This window comes from Tripterygium wilfordii, chromosome 7, assembly GCF_013401445.1.
Source record: "Tripterygium wilfordii isolate XIE 37 chromosome 7, ASM1340144v1, whole genome shotgun sequence".
NCBI classification, from domain to species: Eukaryota; Viridiplantae; Streptophyta; class Magnoliopsida; order Celastrales; family Celastraceae; genus Tripterygium; species Tripterygium wilfordii.
This window is the reverse complement of record NC_052238.1, coordinates 7613286-7636336: the sequence shown is the minus strand read 5'-3', so window position 1 is coordinate 7636336 and position 23051 is coordinate 7613286. Positions and strand designations below refer to the sequence as shown.

Genomic DNA, 23051 nt, shown 5'->3' with positions numbered 1-23051 from the left:
TTAAATAATTTTCTTAAACAAGTTGTCAAGCCCACCTTGAACATATACTGTATCCATCAGTGACCACCACAAATAACTCAAATGACACTCATGTATGTGGTATCTTATAAATATATCGAGTTCGAGTCTCTCTATCCCGAGATCCCCTTTTTTGTAATTAAAAAAAAAGAGTCCACAGTATACGAGTTACGAGTCCGAATATGCGGTCCCTCAAAGGAGATGAGAAAACGCCCTTAGATTTGTCAAACATTTCGCCACATTTGTGGTAAATTTGACAATGTTTACTAATTTTCTTTATATTTTTGTTTGCATAAAGTTTTATTTTCGTGAAATAGACGTCTTGCAGCTAAAATACTGGATAAAGTTTCCATTTTATAAGGCATTTTTTTTTGGAAAACATTTTATAAGATATTTTTTAATATATCTTTTTCAGTATTGATTATTCACAAACCAATCACATTTATACATCAGTAGTGGACCACCCTACCACAGTACCACATACATTATAAATGCACTTCTCCTTCCAGACCAAACTCTTCTAAATTTCACAAGAACAAGCCAGAAGGTCAAACCTCATCTGAGAATGACTAACTACGGCGCCATCCCTACCTCATCGGCGCCGTCGGGGCCATCCTCGTCGACCCTCGAATATATATCGCGAGCAAAAGAGCGTATAAAGGCCGGTCTTGGCACACGCCAGCCATGGAAAATCATGTTACACATCCACTCATTGAAGCTACCTTCAAATTTTGCGGAAGCCATAACCAGATTGAAGATCAACATACCCTACTTCCGCGTGAATTACGCGATAATCGTGCTTCTCATACTCTTCCTAAGCCTTCTCTGGCATCCGATCTCACTCATAGTGTTCATAATAATGATGGCTGCCTGGGTTTTCCTCTATTTCTTCAGGGACGAGCCCTTGGTGCTTTTCAGCCATACTATTGACGATCGTGTGGTTTTGATTTTCTTGTCGGTACTGACCTTGGTGTTGTTGCTGTTGACGGATGCGACGCTGAATATCTTGGTGTCCCTGTTGATTGGGGTGGTGATTGTGGTGGTCCATGCCGAAATTAGGAAGACGGAGGATCTGTTCCTGGATGAGGAAGCTGCAGGTTTGATGACTACTAGTAGTGGTGGTGGTGTTGGTGGTGCTGCGGCTGCTGCTTTATCTTGATTTCAATTGAATTTGATTGTGGGTTTGGTGTTTAGATTGTGCAATTAATGGAATCTAATTGGTTTTGTTGTTTTAATTATTGGGGGTTATTGTAGTGGATTTAACTTTTTTGATTTGCTGTTTCTCTTGGATTTTGCAAAATTTACTCTGAAATTAATAACTTTGAAAGGTGGATGAGAGAGTTTTTTCTGTGACGGGGTTTTGGATTGCAGTACACTACCCAAGTACTTTACCAAGTATACCATTCCTTTAACTCGTTGCAATTTGATAGAGCTTTGTTCGAGCTTAGCATTTTCTTCTTGTTTTTTTTTTTTTTAAGGAGACGTGATATTAGATTATTTGCTCCAACTCAATTCCGAAACACATATATAATTGAGTCCGTTTGGGATAGTGTTGTGTTTTGACCTCCTATAATAAAATCTAAAATGATATATGTCCATAAATTTTCCATCCATACATTTACATGATCTAGGTTGCAAGTCAAATAAGTATGTCACATAGATAAAAAAAAAAAAAACAAATTTTATTAAAGAAGTCACATAGTCATAACACATGTTTATATAATTTAATGGATGTTTATTTTATGGATGTGTAGTACTTCCATAATAAAATTGAGATAGTTGGAGTAAGAAATGGTGTTTGGTGCACCAATAAAAATAATTTGACGAACCTTTAAAAACAAAAAAAAAAAATCTGACGAAGCGAGGGTAAAATTAAATATTTTTCATCGATATCAATTAAATTTTGATGAATTCTTTTTACAAAAATATTGTTTTGTCCAAACGCTCCACCAAACACCACCCAAATGCAGGATGTTACCGTCAGCAAAACACGACGGTAACGCCTTCCTTAAAAAATGGTGGGGACCCACCTGATTTGAGGTTAATTATTAATTATAAACATTATTTAAATATTAAACTAAAGTAATTATTAATTAATTAAATTTAGTTATTTATAGTTTATATTTATTCATTTATAATTACAATAATTAATATTTATATTGAAATAAAATAATTAAAATTTTTAAAAAAAAGAAGCAAATTGCACAACCGCTAACAATAGTTAATAGCTTTACCAAACACTTCACAAACTTATTTCACAACTTTAAACTCTTTTTTTCCGCAGCTTAATGCTTAATGGCTAACGTTGAAAAACAACTCAACCGCTCTACCAAACAAACACATGGAATAATAAAATTGAATGAGGAAAAAATTGAAAAAATATTTCGTGTTTTGATGTCGAAAATGCACTCAATTGCGTTATGTTGGGAGTGGAAACAACTCCCTGTAACTTCAGCTTCGAACTCACCATGGTGATACCGTAACTCATCGCTTGGCAAAATACGTTTTTGTCCGAATGTGGTGCATTCAAGTTAAAAGTGTTATTCTCATGAAAATTTTATTGATTAATAAAACAGTTTTAGACCTAAAAAAATGCATGTCTCATAATTGCGTTGGAAGAAAATAAAACATACAAAATCTCTAATTTTTTTCAAAACTAACTAAAAGCAAAAAATAAATTGTCTTCACCCCAACACTTAAAATTATGCAATATCTGTTGCACATGGAATAACATAAAGAATAGTATAAAGAAAAGGTTTGAGTTATGATGACACAATCTGATAGTGAAAATACTCAAGAATCATAGTTTCGAAAACTTTGAGCATGCAGTAATTTTGTCAATTTCCGTTTAGACATATCAACGTTGCGTAGTCTTCATAAAATATTCAAGTTCTCTTTCGTCTGAGTTTTGATTGTCAAATCATAAAATTCAGCATAAATTAAACATTCGTACCTTTTCGTATATATAAGGCTCATATTATGGTTCATCCTGAGATGCTCCCAGAAAATGTTTCTTTCTGGCATTTTGACACAATTTTTTTCAACATTTGTTGCATTCATGTTTCTCACTAGCAAAAACAAATCAGGTAAAATAGCAAAAATATATTAGAAAATGTTACTCAGTTGGGTGCCTCTCAACACACATTTTATTTAACATCTAAGCGAGACATAACCCTTTAGGTAGCTGGATTAGTGAACCTAAAAACATTCTTCCAACTCGTTTTGAAGTTCTTGCAACTCATTCATCTTTTTCATTTTCCTGTCTCTTGCCACGCCAACAACAAAATAAGACAACCGATGCTTTTCATTGAGAGTGGTTGCTAAAACCATCTAAGACTTGACCGGGTCCCTAGTGCACAATTGTGAGATATATATCAATTTTTTTCATGTTAGGGACACAAAACACATTGTTTAAGGTAAATTTAGCGGGAGTGTTTAGAGAACTGGAACCAGTGTGAGTTATGAAAAGACCCGTGCCATCTCCAATCATGATGTGGTCGGGGCTGGTGTGTGGTGCATAAAAAGATAGGTTGCTTAAGTCGGAAGTGGCATGATGAGAAGGACCACTGTCCAAAAGCCATGCTAGATTGTTTGGAGTATTTGTAGCAAAGTGAGCTCGTGGTTGCCATGGTGAAGGTGTGGCTAGCACTAGTGCGCTTGAGTTGGAGGATTGTTCAACTGGTACTAGGCGAAAGGAAGGACATCTTTTAGCAGTGTGGCCTTGGATTCGACAAATTTGACAATAACCAAGGTAAGGTTGTGCGGGAGTGTGAGCATTAGAAGTGGGCCATGAGCAACAGCCTGAGTTGTTGACACCAAAATTTGACGAAGGTTTTCAACCAATGTTGCTTGAAGTGGATAAGGTGGGCGAACTAATATTGGTCTAACTTGTTGGATTAGCAGATATTGGAAAGTGTGATGGATTAGACTTACTACCTTAGAGCGATGTCTCAAATTTTAACAATTTTTCATGAAGTTCATCAAATGCAATTGGATTGTCTAGGGCTTGAACCACGCTCACTAATTCTTTGTAATCATCAGCTAGAACACCAAGAATTTTTTTTCCGTGAGATCGTCATTATCAATTGGTGCTCTAAGAATAGCAAGTTCATCAGCACGAGCTTTCATGGTTTTGAGAAATTCAGTGTCACTTTGAGATCCCTTGGTAGATTCTTGAGATGACTTTTACTTGCTTGATGCATCCCCGAGATGGCTTGGCATAAGTGTTGGCTAGAATTGTCCAAGCTTTTTGTGAGGTTTTGGCTCTAGCAATGAATGAAATGATAGTGGGAGAAAGAGAGCCAACAAGAGCATTGAGGATCAATTGGTCTTGTCAAACCCATATATTGTGAGTTGGGTTTGGTATGGTGATGTTGTTTTGAGTGAGAGTGGAGGATGGATAGGATTTTGATCCATCAATATAGCCAAGAAGATCATATCCTACTAAAAAAGTGCGAAACGGGAGCTTCCATGTGACATAATTGTTGGTGGTGAGTTTAGAGGAGCTTAGGCTGAGATATTAAATGACCAAATGTTGTAGAGGTAAGGTTGTTGTTTGTGGTAAATTTTTTCCTTTATTTTGAGGTGACTTTGAGACTAGAGAAAGGAATTATACTTGAATGAGAGGACTGTAATAATCAGTATTGCTCTGATACCATAATAACAAAATGGGTAGAGAGAATCTCACTTTGTTTCATTAATATACTTGAATATATATAGTATACAAGTGAATGTGTAATGGAAATAACTATAGAGATAGATACTTTTATATCTAAACTAACTCCTAGATAGAAGGAAACAACTATAACTAGATATAAGATGAGATAAAGTACATTAAAAAATAAGTTACAACTATACCGAGACTATATGTATTTATTACATTGTCTCAAATACAGTGCATTATGACACTGTCTCAAATGGACATAGTGCCTTATTATACTATGCCAAATGGACACATTCGGGGCCTACACAGATCGTCGAATTCTGAAAACATTTTTGACCTAACAAAGGGTGGGTTAGATACTACTCGTCAAGATAGTCCATTAGTGGTGTTGGTTTCCTCCAAAGGTGGTCAAATTGTTCGGATAAGAAGATTTTCCTCATAATGAGCAGACTTCCAAGTATGATTATGGCAATTACGGTGGACCAAACTCGTAGGGATTTGTTGGGTTTTGTTCCTCATCTCTTTGTGGTTCTTTTGCGACTAGCCATTCACTAACGGTGGCCGTTATGTAAATATGTCATGTGGGTAGTGGTGAGCTCGGGTGAGAAGAGAGAGATGAGAGAAGAGCCAGATTATTTGTGTCCTAATAAAATAGAGCTGAGAAAGAGGATTTTTTAAAAAAAAATTAATGTCAACATCGCATACTTAGTCACCATGCCACATAGATTATGTAAGCTTATGATGAAATTTATATAAAAATTTCGCGATTTCTGCTTGTACCAAAACTAAACTGTACACGTCAATCTCCTGGTGACACGTGGCGAAGGCAAATGATTTGTTATGCTAACCATTATTCATTTTGCAGGATTTTAATTGGTTGCTGACTTGAAATCTAGGGATTAGTTCCCAGAAATCATGGTTGTCCAAGATTCAGTGTCCAAAATGTTACAAATCAGGGAATTGAGGCCTTAATGAATAATTCTTTTTAAAAAGTGGTTTGTTGAGTAACAATCGATATTTCAGCAAGATTATCTCAAAAATAGTTCAGGAGAAATGAGAGTCTATTAGCTAAGTGCTCCCGATTTTTCTCAAATCTGTTCCAGCTAAAACACGATGCCATATAGCTCAAAGCCACGTTCGTCCAACACATAAAAAAAGAATACATTTTTACACGATCTTTCGTGTAGAAGCATTAACAGAATGACTGTTATTAGCCATGTTCCCACATTTTCGAACATGAAGCCTGAAGACCAGCAAAGTGAGGACAACCACGACTTCCAAGAATGTCCATGTCCTCCTTGAAGTAGACGCAAGACCAGAGAAAGGTTGCTATGATCCCACATCTAGGAGAGAGTTGTAATTGAAAACCATTAACTCAGCAATTCAAGTCAACAATCTCAAGGCAGTTTTATGACGATCCCCATGACAAGACTTCATGAAGAAAGTACCAAAGAAGCAGGAGTAAGACATCACTTGGCATTATAAAAGAAGAAGAAGAAGAAGAAGAATCAGCAAGATACCCCGCGTCAAACACAGACCTAATGTCTTCCATCCCTATTGCTTTCTTAACCATGACTCCTGTCACTTTAATCTTTTTTACTTAGCATGTTTCCGACCAACTAGTTTTAGATTTTTCTTTTCCTTTCCACAGCCTCCTCGGCTATATCTTTATTTTAAAAGCACGCCTACATCCCATAATGTATCTATTTTCAATGAAATGCCTGATGCATTCAAGCAATGTGTTGTTTTTCATTTCCATTCAATAGAAGCTCTTTCATTTGGTGATAGTCTTCTGTTTCTTACTTTTTTCCATATTGACACTCCACGAATTTTAAATCCTTCTCCCGTAAGGCAAACCTCGAGCCAACAGCCTTGTGTTAACTGTGCACTGTCCGTTTGGTGCTGAGGTTAGACTTAGTGCAAAATCTCGCAACAATCCTATCAAATCCTTTGGACTAACAGCAAATTTTGACACACTTGCTAATTTATCATCCACATCCACAAAACTGTTTTTAAGAGTCGAAATTGTGAGATTTTCTTTGCAGAAGAGGAGATAATCAATAATTTCGTATTAAAAAAATGATATTTAAATGTTCGTGGTCCAAAATTATTGGGTTTTATTGAAAAATGACCCTTGCTAATAAACATTTTTCAAATATAACCCTTCTTTTTAAAACACTTAAATCTGACCCTTTCAGTCAAGGAAAAGACAGAGATACCCTTTCACGTCTTTTTATGCATTTCCCTCTCACTTGCAACCCTAAAAATGTTTTCCCTCCTAAAACTACTTCCCTCTCTCTATGAAACCTCTCTCTCTCCTTCAAACCCAGTAAAACCGCCCCATCTATACCTCTTTCCTTCAAACTTTGTCACAGATCTAGTGAAATCCATATGCCCAAACTCAAATCTTCAAGGTTGAAGTGTCGCGACGTCAAATCTCCGTTAGTTGTCATAGCGATGTTGCCCACAATGCCAACAAGCCTAAAGTCAGCAATGCAAGCTCCGTCTTCGTTCCCGTTGAACACAGAAGTGCTCACCGTCGTCGATAAGTGTCCCGCCCTTCGTACAAAATATTTCGTTGATAAATGCCTGTTTTTTTTCGTTGAGAACTATATTTGTTTTCGTTGATGTAAGACAAATTTTTCGTTGGAAACTTCGTTTGTTTTCGTTTAACTTAGACAATTTTTTCGTTGATAATATCACGATTTAAATGAAGGGTTTTTCTCAACCAAAGACTTTAACCATGGCTAGATGCATAGCACAAAACATTGTTCGACCAGTCAAAATGAATGGGATGGTTATTACTTAAGTTTTGTTAAATGCTTAAATGGAATATTGAAGGATGTTCGAAACTTACTTATTACAAAGTTGATGGATCATCTGCAGCCTTTATTACAACGAAGGTTTCATGAGAGACGATCAATCATTGTTGAAATGAAAGGCGAACTGATTAACTATTATGATAAAGTTTCAGAAGAAAGAAGGGATATGTATATAACGTAATTTATTTTTTGTTGATAACGTTGAGAATTTTAGTTGATGATCTATTTATTTTGTTGGGAATTTTGTTATTTTGGTTGACAAACTTTTTTGTTGATAATTATTATTTTCGTTTACTACTTAAGTTTTTTCGTTTATAGTTAGTTTAATAGTATTTTCATCGACAAATAATTTAGTTTACGTTATAATTTTGTTTACTATTATAATTTTATCATTCATAATTAAAGTTTTTGTTAAATTGGCAGGGCTAGAGTCATGACTGTGGAGCCTATTAGTATAAATATTTTTCTTGTGAAAGACAGTGATGTTGGAGGACAAGTGGATTTGGCCAGTAAGACTTGCTCCTGCAGAGTTTTTGATCTTGATCAGATAACTTGTGTCCACGCATTTGCAGCATGTAAAGTTAGGAAATTACCAACAATTTCCTTGTGGTCGCCTTATTACCGTACTGATATGTTTCTACTAACATACGCAGAACCAATCAACCCTATTTTGAACACAGACACTAATGTGTTGATTGAGGAAGTGAGAGTTCTGCTACCACCAGCAACCAGGAGAAAAGTGGGAGACCAAGGAAACGTTGAATATCATATTCCGGTGAGCAAATATCAAAAAAAAATGCAGTCATTGCAAACAAGATTGTCACAACCATCAAACTTGTAGTGAGCCCATTGTTTTACACCCTAACACGTCAGGACCATGAGAATTATGGTTGATAACTATTATTTGTAACGTTGATTACTGTAATTGTTTACGTTAATAGTTATTTGTTAGGGTCACTAATTTTTCATTGATAACTATTGTATGTAAGGTTTATTATTGTATCTGTTTTCGTTGATAGTTATTTGTGAGGGTCACTAATTTTTCATTGATAACTATTATTTGTAACGTTGATTACTGTAATTGCTTTCGTTGATAGTTATTTGTTAGAGTCACTAATTTTTCATTTATAACTATTATATGTAAGGTTTATTATTGTAACTGTTTTCGTTGATAGTTATTTCTTAGGGTGCCTAATTTTTCGTTGATAACTATTGTTTGTAACGTTTATTACTATATTGTTTTCGTTGATAAATATAATATATCATACATAGAAATTAAATAATTAGAGTTATATAAATTAAATACAGTTAAATACAATATCATTTTTCTGATCATCAATATAAATAATCCCTTCATTCTTTTCATCCTCATTTTCTTTTTTTCTTCTTCTTTTTCAACAATCTCCTCTACACTCTTCTTCTCTTCCTTTTTGTACGTATTCTGAGTCGATTTGAGGGCCAAAATTTTCTGCTCAATTGAATTGAGCCTTACGAAAATATCAATTGTATCATCCAACTTTTTAGCTAAAGTGACATCAGGTTCAACTTCAGGCTGTTTATTCTTGGATTACTTAAATTTCTTTGCCATGTTCACTATGAATTCAACATTCTCATCTATATTAGTAGTATAATTCTGGTCACGCTCTGAATGTGTGGGAACTATTTCAATGACATGTACCTGAAGATGAAAAAAATCATATAAATTAATAAACTATATTGTAAATCATTATCAACCTAATAATACACTTATCAACTAAAATATAATATATTATCAACGTAAATATGGTAATTATAAACGTAAAAATTTACATTAGCAACGTAAACATCTATATTGTCAACGTAAACATTCTCATTAACAACGTAAACATTTTCACCATCAACGAGAAAAAATATATTTACCTTCTCGTATTCCAATAAATCATTGATTGTCTTGGATTTTGGTGCCTTTGTTGATGACCACTTCAACACTATGGGCAGCATTTTAACATCAAGATCGTTGGGAAAATGTTCAGCAATACTGGGACTAACCTCATAAGCCAACAATTAAAAAGTCCAAGGAAAACTCAAGAGATTGTGCCACTTATAATCATTTTTCTTCTCCTTAAATTTCTCAGATCTACCAACAACACAATTGTTCAGGGACTGAATTGTTTTCTTGTAGGACAAAATACCCCATGGATACTTGTTAAATTGATCCACAGTCATGACTCTAACCCTGTCAATTTAATAAAAACTTTAATTATCAACGATAAAATTATAGTAGTAAACAAAATTATAACGTAAGCTAAATCATTTGTCGACGAAAATATTATTAAACTAACTATAAACGAAAAAACTTAAGTAGTAATCGAAAATGATAATTATCAACAAAAAAGTTTGTCAACCAAAATAACAAAATTCCCAACAAAATAAATAGATCATCAACTAAAATTCTCAACGTTATCAACAAAAAATAAATTACGTTATATATCTATCCCTTCTTTCTTCTGAAACTTTATCATAATAGTTAATCAGTTCGCCTTTCATTTCAACAATGATTGATCGTCTCTCATGAAACCTTCGTTGTAATAAAGGCTGCAGATGATCCATCAATTTTGTAATAGGTAAGTTTCAAACATCCCTCAATATTCCATTTAAGCATTTAACAAAACTTAAGTAATAACCATCCCATTCATTTTGACTGGTCGAACAATGTTTTGTGCTATGCATTTAGCCATGGTTAAAGTCTTTGGTTGAGAAAAACCCTTCATTTAAATCGTGATATTATCAACGAAAAAATTGTCTAAGTTAAACGAAAACATACGAAGTTTCCAACGAAAAATTTGTCTTACATCAACGAAAACAAATATAGTTCTCAACGAAAAAAAACAGGCATTTATCAACGAAATATTTTGTACGAAGGGCGGGACACTTATCGACGACGGTGAGCACTTCTGTGTTCAACGGGAACGAAGACGGAGCTTGCATTGCTGACTTTAGGCTTGTTGGCATTGTGGGCAACATCGCTATGACAACTAACGGAGATTTGACGTCGCGACACTTCAACCTTGAAGATTTGAGTTTGGGCATATGGATTTCACTAGATCTGTGACAAAGTTTGAAGGAAAGAGGTATAGATGGGGCGGTTTTACTGGGTTTGAAGGAGAGAGAGAGGTTTCATAGAGAGAGGGAAGTAGTTTTAGGAGGGAAAACATTTTTAGGGTTGCAAGTGAGAGGGAAATGCATAAAAAGACGTGAAAGGGTATCTCTGTCTTTTCCTTGACTGAAAGGGTCAGATTTAAGTGTTTTAAAAAGAAGGGTTATATTTGAAAAATGTTTATTAGCAAGGGTCATTTTTCAATAAAACCCAAAATTATTAGCTCCTGGACGGAAAAGCAAACCAAGGACCCATATGTGCTTCTCCGGTTCAAAAGGAAAAAGGGTAAAAATTATGTGTTTCTCCGGTTCATCTTGCTAAGCCGTCACAATCCTCAACCAGAAGCAGCCAGCACCGCCGACTCGCCGAGGGTCACTACGTATCATTGAGCCGTCGATATATGCATATGTAAAAGATGGCTCAGCATCGCCAGCCGTACGATCCGTGGGCAGTGGAAGGAGTAAATACGCTTTTCGTTTCGGGGCTGCCGGACGACGTGAAGGCTCGTGAGATTCACAACCTCTTCCGCCGCCGACCTGGCTTCGACTCTTGCCAGCTCAAGTACACCGGCCGCGGCAACCAGGTTACTTTCTGCATGTTTTTCTAAAATATGTGAGAGTGAGATAGAGAATCGAATAAGTTTGAGATGGTTGTCTTATTGCGTAGGTTGTGGCATTTGCTACATTCTTCAACCATCAATCCGCCATTGCTGCGATGCACGCGTTAAATGTGAGAATTTTTTTTATGCAAATAAATATAATAATATGTACGTATCGGTATTGTATTGCAATATAAACACATTAGATTTTGTGGTATGATTACTTTGCAATGATAAATAGAAGAACCCACATTTCAAATTTCAGTTTTTAAGTAACAATACCTGTTTTAGCAATGCACCAAACAATTCTGAACTTAGAGATTTAATTCATTTTCTATGATTAGAACGCTGTGAAGCTTTTTGAAATTTGGCTAATTTCTTAGCCTTGATGATCACGATTAGGGTGTAAAATTCGATCCTCAAACTGGATCCACATTACATATTGAACTTGCAAGGTCAAACTCCAGGAGGAAACGAAAACCGGGTATGCAGTTAAAATGCTTTCAGGCATTATAAGTTTTCTACTTTTGAACAATAAATAATTGGTGTTATTTCTCGAGCAGGTAGTGGACCCTATGTTGTTATTGATAAAAGATGTAAACCCACAGAAAATGATCAAGAAGAGTCAAGTGATGATGGTAATATCCTGATTGACTACCAGATTTGATGGAATTAGTAGTTAATGCCCCCTCTTCATATTTTAGTACTCTTTATGAGCTTGGCGATAGCCAATGTTCTGTAGCTTGTCCTTTTTATTGATATTGTTGCATGCATGAGATTTATGATTAGACTCTCATACTCATATTGACATGTACTATGTAGATACAGGAGACAGTGACTCTGATGAAACCGCATCTGGAGGATCCAATAATGATTCTGCAGAGGATGATTTAGCAACCTCAAAGAGGTTAAAACCATAATTGATCTTGTAGTTGAAAGTCTCATATTGTTAATGTAACAATTTCTCAACATAGAGATGGAAGATGATTTATTAACTTCTTACGGTTTCTTTTAGGTTACTAGCATGACTTCTTGTTTGGTATTTGCAGTGAGACCACCGTTGATGCTGAAACTGCAGTAGCAGATCTAAATGTATGTGAAAGCTTTATTCATAGACTTATTGATAGATGTAGATTTTCTGCGGGTGATGTGGTTCGTATTTTCTTCTAAAGAATAATGAAAAGATCGTTTTCTTTTCATCTATCATTTTATTGATAGTATTCCCAATTTGGTAGGTTGCTGGAGTGAGTGGAGGGTGGTTGGGGACTGAACAGGGTTGGGGGAAGCCATGTGTTCCACTATGAGGCACACAAATACGTGAAAATGTCTATTATCTCAATGAAAGAGAAGATATTTATTGCAGTTTTTTGTCCAAGCATCTACATGCTTCCATCCATTTTGTTGTGCTTTTGTGTTAGTTCGAGTCTGCCGTAACTGCAATATTGTAGCTTACTATACAGCATTCATCATAGGTTTTCTTCTCCCCTGGGAACCAAGAAAGCATTCATCATATATTGAAACTGCAATTTAGGCTATACACAACTAAACTAAATTCCGTAGCCTAACAGACGTTATAAAGGAAATGCTTTTTGTGACTTCCCTTTGGCGATCAAGATATATTTATGTGGTTCATTGTTTTGTTTCCTTACAAATGTCTCTTAACTTGGCATTGTTTTCAAATTGCTGCACCAGGGGCAAGCAAGAAAAACTGTCGAGGGAGGTATTCAACCGTGCTCCACTTTGTTTATCGCAAATCTGGGTCCATTGTGTACCGAAGATGAACTAAGAGAAGCTCTTTCTCGGTAAGTTGATTTATATTTTCTTTGGTTGATGTCTTCCTTTTTGTTGAATGTATTGTTATCTCACCGAATGTTTTTTTGGGAGTCTCTTATTATGTTGATACCGTTATTATCCATAATATTTAAAGAAGTCTCAATTGGAAACTTGATTGCTTCAGTTGTCTGTGGTTTCAGATATGAAGGATTCAATGTGATCAAGATGCGTGCTAAAGGTGGAATGCCAGTTGCGTTTGCTGATTTTCAGGTATCACACGTCAAATCATGTGGCTCAGTGGTAGAGCTACATGGGTGCAACCTAGAGGTCATAGGTTCAATTACTGGAAATAGTCTCTCCACGTATCATGTGGAGGGTAAGGTGTGCGTACGTCTTGCCTTTCCCAATCCTGCCCACTGTGGGAGCCTTGTGAACGGGTGTTGTTTACATGGGCAAACGTGTGACCCCATTGGTTAAGTTGTAGAGATACAACTTAGAGGTCACAGGATTCTAACCCCATAAACAATCTCTCCTCAAAATATGCGGGGGAAGGCTATGTACATCTTGCATTTTTCCGAACCCGCTCACTGTGGGAGTTTTGTACACGGGAGTTTACCCTTTTACATGTCGAATCTCAGAAATCAATGCATAATCTTGTATGTTGGAGTTGAACTAGCCATGGTGTATGTTCTTTCAATGCATTAGTAGAGCATGCATCAAACATCATATAACTTTAATGACTAGAGTTTTAGGAAGTTCTGGCAGCTTATAAAAGGTTCTTCCCAATTATTTATTGGGCTTTGAACACGTAACATTTCTCGGGTTGGTTTACTTAGAACTTCTCCAATGGGAACCCAAAATGGGTGAAAACCTATTTAGGGATATCCTTTTTCAATTTGGAGTGCTCCAAGGGGTACCCTATTTTGGGGTTGGGTGACTTGCATACCCCAAGTACATCCTCAAATCATTAAAAAGAAAATTACTTTTCCTCTCATACTTTTTTTTTAATATCTTGAAAAATATTGTATGTGATGTTGAAATGGGGATGTGATTGAGTATTTCATTTCAAAAATAATAGAGCAAAAAATGCTATCTTTTATTTATCCGAATGGGGAATATTCTTTTTCAAGATTTAGTGCAGCCTCTCGTGACCTCTCCATCTTTTTCTCTTTGTGGTGTTGTACCAATGGAGGACATATGTCATGGGGATTTGATTTGTATTTCATTTCACCATAAAGTACCATTTAGTCAGTAGTGATCTTGGTTTGGAGAAAATTAGTGCATCTTGCAATGAATCAATTTTACCTCTGTGACGAGATTCTTCCTTGTATTATATTCCTCTCGAAATTATCTAAATTAATTGCTAGAATTTTCTTCTTATAGCGAGAATCATATTTCAAGATTGTTCTATTATTCGAAACAGGAAATCGAACAAGCTACTAAAGTTATGGAAGAACTTCAGGGAAGCGAGTTACCATCGTCAGATCGAGGCGGCATGCATATAGAGTACACCTTCTTTACCTTTTCTGCTCCTTCTACCATAGCTATATTTTCAGCATGACAATGAATGGCATTTCTTCATTGGTGTTTCCAGGTATGCTAGGTCCAAAATGAGGAAGAGTTAGAAGTTAAATATAGATGACAATATCGAAGGATTATGCTGGAACGGATTGCCATTGTAATATCTTGGGTACCATTAGTTTTCTTTTATTTTCTAAGTTTTATTATCACCTTGTTGTAAACATGCCAAAATTTAAATTTAAATAGATCATGCATGGTTTCAAAACTAGTCAGAGAGAATACAATGGATTACGCTTAAATTTCTCTTATGTATCACTGTATACTCCAAATTTTCTTCTCTTTTTTTTTTCCCCCTTCTCTATCCTCTAAATTGCTTGATTCAAACATTCAAACAGAGCTTCTTATTAGAAGACAGACGGTCCCAGAGGTCAACATATTAGTAAACATTCAGGCATTTTTCCTGAAACGTGATAAAATTACAGCCGATAAATCCTTTCAGGTCTGATTTTGTTTGGTTGTCGAGGTAAAGACAAATCTTATCTAAATTACAGCCTGTATGCATCACTCACCCACTAATGCCATGCCTCTTGAGATAAGACAAAGACTTGCCTGTTTCCTGCTGCTTTGGAAAGAAAAACATGATTCAAACAAAATGTACAGTGGACACCCCAAGATGGGAGGGAAGCATAGATCAACAGAGATATAAGCACCACCATATTCATGTGGCTACATAAATCATTTAAACCATAACTAAATTCAACAATACTTTAGGACATTACTAACCATAATTCCTTGCTACTTTATACAGAAGCAAATGATAGGCATTTAATAGTAAACTCCATGGAGAAGAACATGTAAACAAAAATACCATATATGCAGTAGACAGGTGTATTTTTTTTTTCCCCTTCTCTGTAGGTAAGTGGGGAATAGGGGATGGGGCAAGGCAGTAGACAGAGGGTTAGATCCTCAAAACTCGTTTTCAAAAGATGGAGCCCCAGCTTTGGCCCTGTGCCTCTCCCGGAAAGCTGGATTTAGTGTCTCATGAGAGTGCTTCCCACCAAAACCCTCACATACCTCGTCTGAGAGTAGGCCACTGTGATGCTGCCGTTGTTGATGCTGTTCTGCCCATATCCGTCCACTACGGCTTCCCACATCACAACCTGGTGTTGACATGTAACTTGCATCGATCCCCATATCACCTTCTAGTATGCGTAGAACCTTTGTAAGAAAAACATCAAACGAGTAAGAAAACTTGGCCTCAATTGGACAAACAACATATTAAAAACTACTCCCAAAACCGAAGAAACTGTATCAAGGATATCCTATTTCCAGTAGGTGCCTCCCCATTACAAAATGTAAACCTTCCACAATGGCTATCGTGACATATTTGATATGATCAAATGATTTCGTTTCATAAGATATAATCTCTCATTTGCTTCAAAACATTAGTCGTTAACCTTGCAATTAAGTTTTAACTCATGAAGTGTTTCAGACCTCCAAATTCTTCTAAATTTAATGATGTTCTAATAGCAAAATTTAAGTAATCTTTGTCTGCAACATTAGAAAAGGTCATGCATTTAAAGAAACTAGCAAAAATACTTTAAAGACTTAGGAACATCTGCAACACAAATCATATGAAAAAACCATACTATTGGCATTGCAACTCTATCAAGCCGACCATCTGGCTACAGCCTATGAGGTTCTTACATTGTGAATTTTATCATATGATAAACATATTGCATACACATTGTGTCTTCCAAGACAAGTTTCAGCTAATAATTTTTCCTCACCTGTGACATGCGAGGCCTACCATGAGGATCCCGTCTTATGCATAGTGATGCCACATGAAGCATGCAATAGGCCTCATGTTCAGAATAGCAATTTCCAAGACGTGGGTCTATCAGTTCATCTATTGCATATTCTTCCAGGAGAGGTCGTGCCTATGCCATAACCAGAAAGAATAAGCACAATAAATGAAGAAAGTAGATACATAAGCAATATATCATGGACATCACAGAAATTATCCCAGAGGATAATGAACAACTAGAATAACTAGCTTCCTCGTTTTATATGGTACGAATGCATGTCTCAGCAGTGTCTTTATAAAAAGATAATAAAAGGAATATTTATTGCTAATACTGAACATTGAAAGCTTGCAATGGCTCAATAGTTATTCAAGTATAATTCTTAGAGCATACCCATTCAGTGAGACACTGCTGGCCCTTAGGCCGATTAAGGTCCACTGCTTTTCGCCCGGTAACAAGCTCAACCAAAATCACCCCAAAGGAATAAACATCAGCTTTTTCTGTGATTTGACCACTCTGAGCGTATTCTGGAGCAAGATACCTACACAACATCAGATGTCTCAATGCTTGGATTCCATCATCGACTGCTTAATGTCACACTCAAAAGCCAAATCAACAATTTAGGAAGCAAAACCCTCTATTAATAACTTACCCAAATGTTCCAATTACTCTGGTTTCCACACCGGTGTCGCCGTCTGGTTGCCACCTTGCCAGGCCAAAATCCCCAACCTAGCAAAGTAAGATCTAAATTAAAATATAGATACCATTTTAATTGGCATACGTATCCAAATACTTTTAAAGCATGATCATTTAAAGATAAATTTCAATTTCAATTAAAACTATAATAACTTTTTAAAAAAAAATTAGAAGAGATCTCTGAAAATCTTGTTGATGCCAAAAGGATGCAATTCCAACATTTTGACAACATAAAATTTCAATTTTGAACGAATATTAAGGTGTCCCAATTACCAGTGGCTCAAAATCATGAGTGATAAGGATGTTGTTTGGTCGCATGTCACGGTGGACAATGCAGCCTACTCTGCATTCTTCGTGAAGATAACGCAAACCTCGAGCAGCTCCCACAGCAATCTTCTGGCGTGCTGACCATTCCAATGGTTCTTGATCACATCCTGAAACATTACATGGTCCTTCGTAAGTATTAATCCCAACTTTTTATTCAGATATTATTTTAATGCAATGGTTGTAAATTTAAAAAAAAAAAAAAAAAAAAAACTTATAGGGTAGGCTAAGACAACAGGGGTGTAGGTGTCCTGAAAGACATCTTAATTTTATACACAAATAACATCTTCAAAATTTTTATTGCGTGTTCTGGGGGGTCTCCCAATGCAATGGACGAAACAGCTTTTGATCACCATTGGCAATCCCTACTCGGGAAGCAAAAAATACTGCTAAAGATGACAATTATAGAACTCAAAAGAGCTTTAGGACTAAAAATGCCCATGAGCTTACAGCCTTACAGCCAATTAGACACTACATCCCACCTACAGGAAAATATTTGAAACTACAATGTCAACAAATGGGACTGATCATCGCAACTACATTTTAGGTGCACTGGCATTTGCAAAGTGTGACACGTAAAGAAAAGGAAAAGTTACCATAAAGATGAGAGTCCAGTGATCCATTGCATATGTATTCGTAGACCAGTAACCTTCGTTTGTCCTCAATACAATATCCAATCAGCATAACAACATTTCGATGCTGGGCACAACTCAGGACTTCCACTTCTGAGCAGAATTCAAGATCTCCCTGAGAACTAGCCAATTTATGTTGCTTGACAGCAATTGCCTGGCCATCAGGTAGTACCCCTCTGTGAACAGACCCAAAGCCACCTTCTGCCAAGAAATTAGCTTGCGAAAACCTACCAGTAGCAAGCTCCAACTCAGCATAGCTGAACCACCTTGGGGGCTTTCCAAAAATAGGTGCCTTATGTTGACATATTGAACATAATGGGGGTGGTCCAGGAGGCACATTTCCATGTAGAGAAATTGCCTCTCTGACATTTCCACTGAAATCCAGGTCACTCCTGTATGTTGACATTCCTATTCCAGCTTCCGTATCACGTTTCGAGAACTTCTCTAGCAAAGCTTTTGTTGTTGATGCTTGAGCTCTATCACTGCTTCTTTTTGAGCTTTCCTCCATGAGTTGTGAAGATTGAAGATGAGAACTGAGAATTTCTCCAATCCAAGGTTGGAACATCATAGTTGCAGATGACGTAGACAAACTTTCATTGTCTGAGTCCGAACTAGAGTCATGAATCTCTTTAGTTTCCTCGGTCAGATATATCTCCTCTTTCTTCAGATCTCCATTCATTTCTGACATGAAAAATGGCGAAGTTCCAGGATCCGAGCTCGACACTGACGAAGCTCCAGCTTCAGTAGCAGTAAATGGTGTCCCTAGCTCTGGGCTGCTAGTTGGAGTCACTACAGGTCCTTGTATAGAATCTGAAGAGCCACCTTTTTCTTGGGGACTCTTATCAGAAGCTTCATATGATTCAGATGGCAACGGGCTGACAACTTCAAATTCCTTCCTACATGATCCAACCAAATTTAAGCGGAGAACTTTCGGTTGGGTACGCTTCATAACCACTAAGTTGCATTGTAGCTCTTCCATGCAGCGTTTTTCCTCATGTTTAAGCTGCCTGCAAAGTAAGCAAGAAACTTTCTGTAATTTTAAAGTACGACAATGATTTGCAGAGCAAGAAAGATATTATACATATGAATCACAATAAGGGAGACCATGACCATTACTTGTCTAATACAACCCAACTAGCTTGAGCTTTCTTAGCTTCAGCAGCTACAGCCCCAGAAGGTGATCCAGAAACAATTTTGATTCTGACATTTATCTGTGAAGCACAACAGATTAGCACGCACAGAAATGCCTCCTGAGAAACCAGAAAGTGCAAATTGGATTGAACATAGATAAAAGTAAACATATCAAGGCAAATACTTTGTTTGGATCATAAACATCATGAAGCTGAAGGATCATATGGGAGCAGGTGTCTGTAATATCACACTTCTGATCAGAAGTTGTTCTTGAGTGAGATTTTCGGAGACCACTGGCACAGTCCCCAGCAAATCTTGGGAAACCCCACAACTTTCTACCTGCAGCATAGGTAAAACCCAGTAATGGTCAGCATCTTAAACACCAACAACGAAAATTCTTAAAGCACAAGTAAACCAAAATTGTTTGGAGAATGAAATTTTCAAACCATTAGGCACGTATAGTTCCCTAAACTAATTAAAATAAAGTCTGCTTCCCACAAATGACAATGAAGTCAAGAAATGAATTACAAGAAAGCGAAGGACATCCCAATTTAGAGAGTTGAGCCAAAACACCAAGAGAGCATGATAAAAATTTAATGAATAAGTCAAATGGTAAGAGAGAAGCAACATATTGTTAGAAAAAAGTACTTATAGATGTTAAAAATTTAATAGGAACGATTTACCAACAAAGTTTTGGCAAGCAAAGTAGCATTTATCAACATGAGGGAATCGCAAGGTTACCCGAATTATGCGAAGGGACAACGACAAGAAGCGTAATGCAGTCCCCAGGTTGCACAACATGGGTCAAAGCCCAAACCAAAGCAGTCTTAGGGATCTCTTTCGATGCTTTAACAGCAACAACCACCTTTTCAGCCCCGTCCGATCCTCCTCTCTCTTGCTTCCCTTGCTTCTGTTCTATACTCATTAGCACAAGGAAGTTGTTTCAAAGTTCAAACTCCTCCTTAATAATTCAGCAGATCTGATCTCCAGCAACCATCAATACAATGTCATTGAAGACACACAAGAATTGTTTCTTGATGACACAACCAAAAACACTTGCATTATTACTATGCTCCAGAAAGTCTTGGATACAAACGACATGTACCACAGACAACCAAACTTATTCCAATTCAGTCATAGCGCGGGACACCAACAACATCAAAATGACATGACCCTTTTCACCAATTTACATCAACTCCACAAGAATCATACAAAAAAGAAACCCAAAAGCATCCGCAATAACTGAGAAAATAGACAAACAAGAGCAAACATCCGAGAGATCCAGATACCCAAGTGGCTCAGAAAGCAAGATATTGATTCCTCTCAACTCAACTGAGCTAAAATTCGACTCGCTAAAGGACAGGGTCAGTACAAATTGAAAAAGACACGTCCAAAATTAGATATCATCGCGAAAGTCTCTATTCTTGTCATCCATTAGGAACAACAGTAGTCCTTTTGAGCCTTCAAATCACTGGGTAGATTCCTTCACAGTAACTTCAACATAGTACATACGCAGTTCTCTACTTCAATCCTCACAGACCAAACCCTGTTCAAAGATTACCCAAAATCAAGATCATATAAGAATCGCATCCATATCCAATTCTCCGAAATACTGAAATCATGAAATGAGCTAGAGATTTCTAAACCATAAATAAAAAAAGTAAAATATAAAAAAAACCATTCAAAAATAAAGTAGCATTCGAGCAAGGGATCTGGATACAGCTATAGATGATGGGTTTGTGGGCACATAGTTCACAAACCTTCCATATAATGCGCGACGCTGCTTCAAGCAACACAAAAAAACTCACGGGGATTGCTTTGTAACAGCACTTTCTTATAGTTTGGAACTCCAAAATTGTGCTTCTCCCTCGCTTTCACATCAAAACAACCATACAACAAGGAGAGCGCGAAATGGGAAACGTAACAATTTCTGGGTCTGCAAATTTGGAGATAAAAACAAAATCCCTATTCGCGAAATGGGTGCGAAGTCTTTCTCTCAATCTCTTTCTTTAAAAAAGGGTTAGCAGAGTGAAATTTCAAAAACCCAATTGTATCAGCTTTGGTGCGAGGAAGGTCAATACAGACAAAACTGTCCTCTCCCCTCTTTTACGAACCAGATTTACTCCGTCTTCAACACCACTGTCAACGCACACAGAGTGTGAATTACAGTTATTACTGTCTGGTTGTGGTTGCAGATTTGCGCTTCGATTCCGGTGATTAATTGGCCTCGATTGTTACGTATATTTTCGTAATTGACCCTGGAGTCAGTGTCTTACAACGGTGTCGTTTCCTGATTTTTGAATACGTCGTACGCGCGATCTTTATAGATATATGATTGTTCGCTTTTAAGTGGTCACAGCCAATCAGTGTCGGTGGTCCTCACCTGTATCCTTTGATTGTCGATTTTTGTTTGATCCGACGGTGATGGAAACATCTGTCCCGGGAACTGACTCCTAAAGGACAGTGATTTCTGGAGTGCATATTTTGATATTGGGAATAATAAAAAAATAAACTTTTACTTTATTTATTTCATGTTCAAATTTGAAATTATTTGTGTATCATTGTGGCAAAAGTAACATTTTTTTATTAAAAGATAAAGAAAATCTAGAGTTGATTAAACTTTCAGCTAAAACAGTAAAAAAAAAAAGATTAAAAAGGTGAGTATATGAGAGAAAAAATTTAAAGATAAGGCTTTAATTTAAGATGTGGAATAATTGCTTTAATTCAAAATATAAAAAAAAGGTTGTTTCAAGATGTAAATTTGAAACATATATACATATATATATGTAAATAAAATAAGCAAAAATATGAGCAATGTCAAATTCAAATAATGATGACTGGCGAACCTTTTGCCTGCACCGCTAGAGTGAACATATAGCAGTTAGCAGAGGTTCAGCGAAATGATGTACGTTTGGCACGTGCAACAGATTTGCTACATTGATTTAAGCACACCTGAAACACGGTAAAAATTAAATTAGCACACAGAGAAAGAGAAAGAGAAAGAGAAAGAGAAACCCTAGAAATCGTAAATAAAGAAGGAAAGGGAGGGAACTGCGATTGACCTTCAGTACAAACCATTTAGTGATCCATCACTTCCATTATACACTTTCCACAATAACAAATGCCAACACATGAATTGAATTGAGGTAGGGATGTTATTGGTACCCAACACAGAAGTTGTTATCGCTCCTATAGTTTTGGTAATTGGTAGATTCGGTATATCACTGGTCGGGTTACCAATCGGTCGGTAATGGTAATTGGTAATTTTATCAATTCTCAACACCTCTTAATTTATGTAGAAAAAATATATGAAAAAAGATAAGAAAATGAATTAATTTTCCATGGCTCTAATCCTTGAGTTAACTTCAGCCTTTCAAATAAAGAAAAATGAATTAATTTCCATGGTCTAATTAAATTAAATCAATTTAGTGGTCACAATTCAACAAAACTAGTTAAGCCCTAAAAACTAAGAATAATATTAATATATTTGTTGGTAATCGGAAAATTTTCCGATAACAAATTTTGATTACCGTTATCAATACCGAAATCATCGATAAATTTACCATACTAAAGAATTGGTAAAGATATATCACTGCAGCATAATTTTCGATAAGCAATCGATTGGTAACGAGACTGTAATCGATATTTTACTGTACCAATAACAACCCTAAATTGAAGGGTCACCTCCAAGTCATCCCACCATACCCACACAAGTTACAATTCTTCTTCTTTTTTCCGGTAGTGATAGTCATCCATATGATTAGTGTACATAATGGGTCATAATGACATGTCATGCTGACTGTGTAGGTTATTGGGTTGCTGATTGTGTAATTTTAAATTTTAAAATTTTACAATTGAAATATACTTTCCCAAGCTGGTTTTACAATTTCCAAGACCAAAACCTCGATAAGAGTTTCTATAAAAACTTTTCC

At 36.3% G+C, this 23051-nt stretch overlaps 3 protein-coding genes across 7 annotated transcripts; 2 read left to right on the top strand and 1 right to left on the bottom strand.

The window, feature by feature from the left end:
- Nucleotides 1-510: 510 nt before the first annotated feature.
- LOC120002380 (PRA1 family protein F3-like) lies at nt 511-1366 on the top strand. Its single transcript, XM_038851124.1, has one exon. It carries the CDS (start codon nt 584-586, stop codon nt 1175-1177), a length of 594 nt encoding a protein of 197 aa, XP_038707052.1. The 5' UTR covers nt 511-583; the 3' UTR covers nt 1178-1366.
- Nucleotides 1367-10863: 9497 nt separating this feature from the next.
- Nucleotides 10864-14839, top strand: LOC120002038 (protein WHI4). 5 transcript variants are annotated; one of them, XM_038850591.1, is made up of 10 exons: nt 10864-11222; nt 11306-11368; nt 11640-11721; nt 11801-11875; nt 12066-12144; nt 12287-12329; nt 12930-13039; nt 13211-13280; nt 14434-14516; nt 14605-14839. In XM_038850591.1, the coding sequence occupies exons 1-10, from the start codon at nt 11055-11057 to the stop codon at nt 14633-14635; spliced, it is 804 nt and encodes a 267-aa protein (XP_038706519.1). In that variant the 5' UTR covers nt 10864-11054; the 3' UTR covers nt 14636-14839. The 5 variants fall into 5 exon arrangements, with proteins under 5 accessions (XP_038706519.1, XP_038706518.1, XP_038706517.1 ...); XM_038850590.1 differs by having other exon boundaries at nt 12927-13039; XM_038850589.1 differs by having other exon boundaries at nt 12060-12144.
- Nucleotides 14840-15231: 392 nt separating this feature from the next.
- On the bottom strand, nt 15232-21298 carry LOC120002037 (inactive protein kinase SELMODRAFT_444075-like). Its single transcript, XM_038850587.1, has 10 exons — nt 20880-21298; nt 19861-20665; nt 19304-19458; nt 19105-19199; nt 17953-18995; nt 17306-17466; nt 16989-17065; nt 16730-16877; nt 16322-16471; nt 15232-15749 (listed from the first exon to the last, which is right to left on the bottom strand). The coding sequence occupies exons 2-10, from the start codon at nt 20042-20044 to the stop codon at nt 15498-15500; spliced, it is 2265 nt and encodes a 754-aa protein (XP_038706515.1). The 5' UTR covers nt 20045-20665; nt 20880-21298; the 3' UTR covers nt 15232-15497.
- Nucleotides 21299-23051: the final 1753 nt, after the last annotated feature.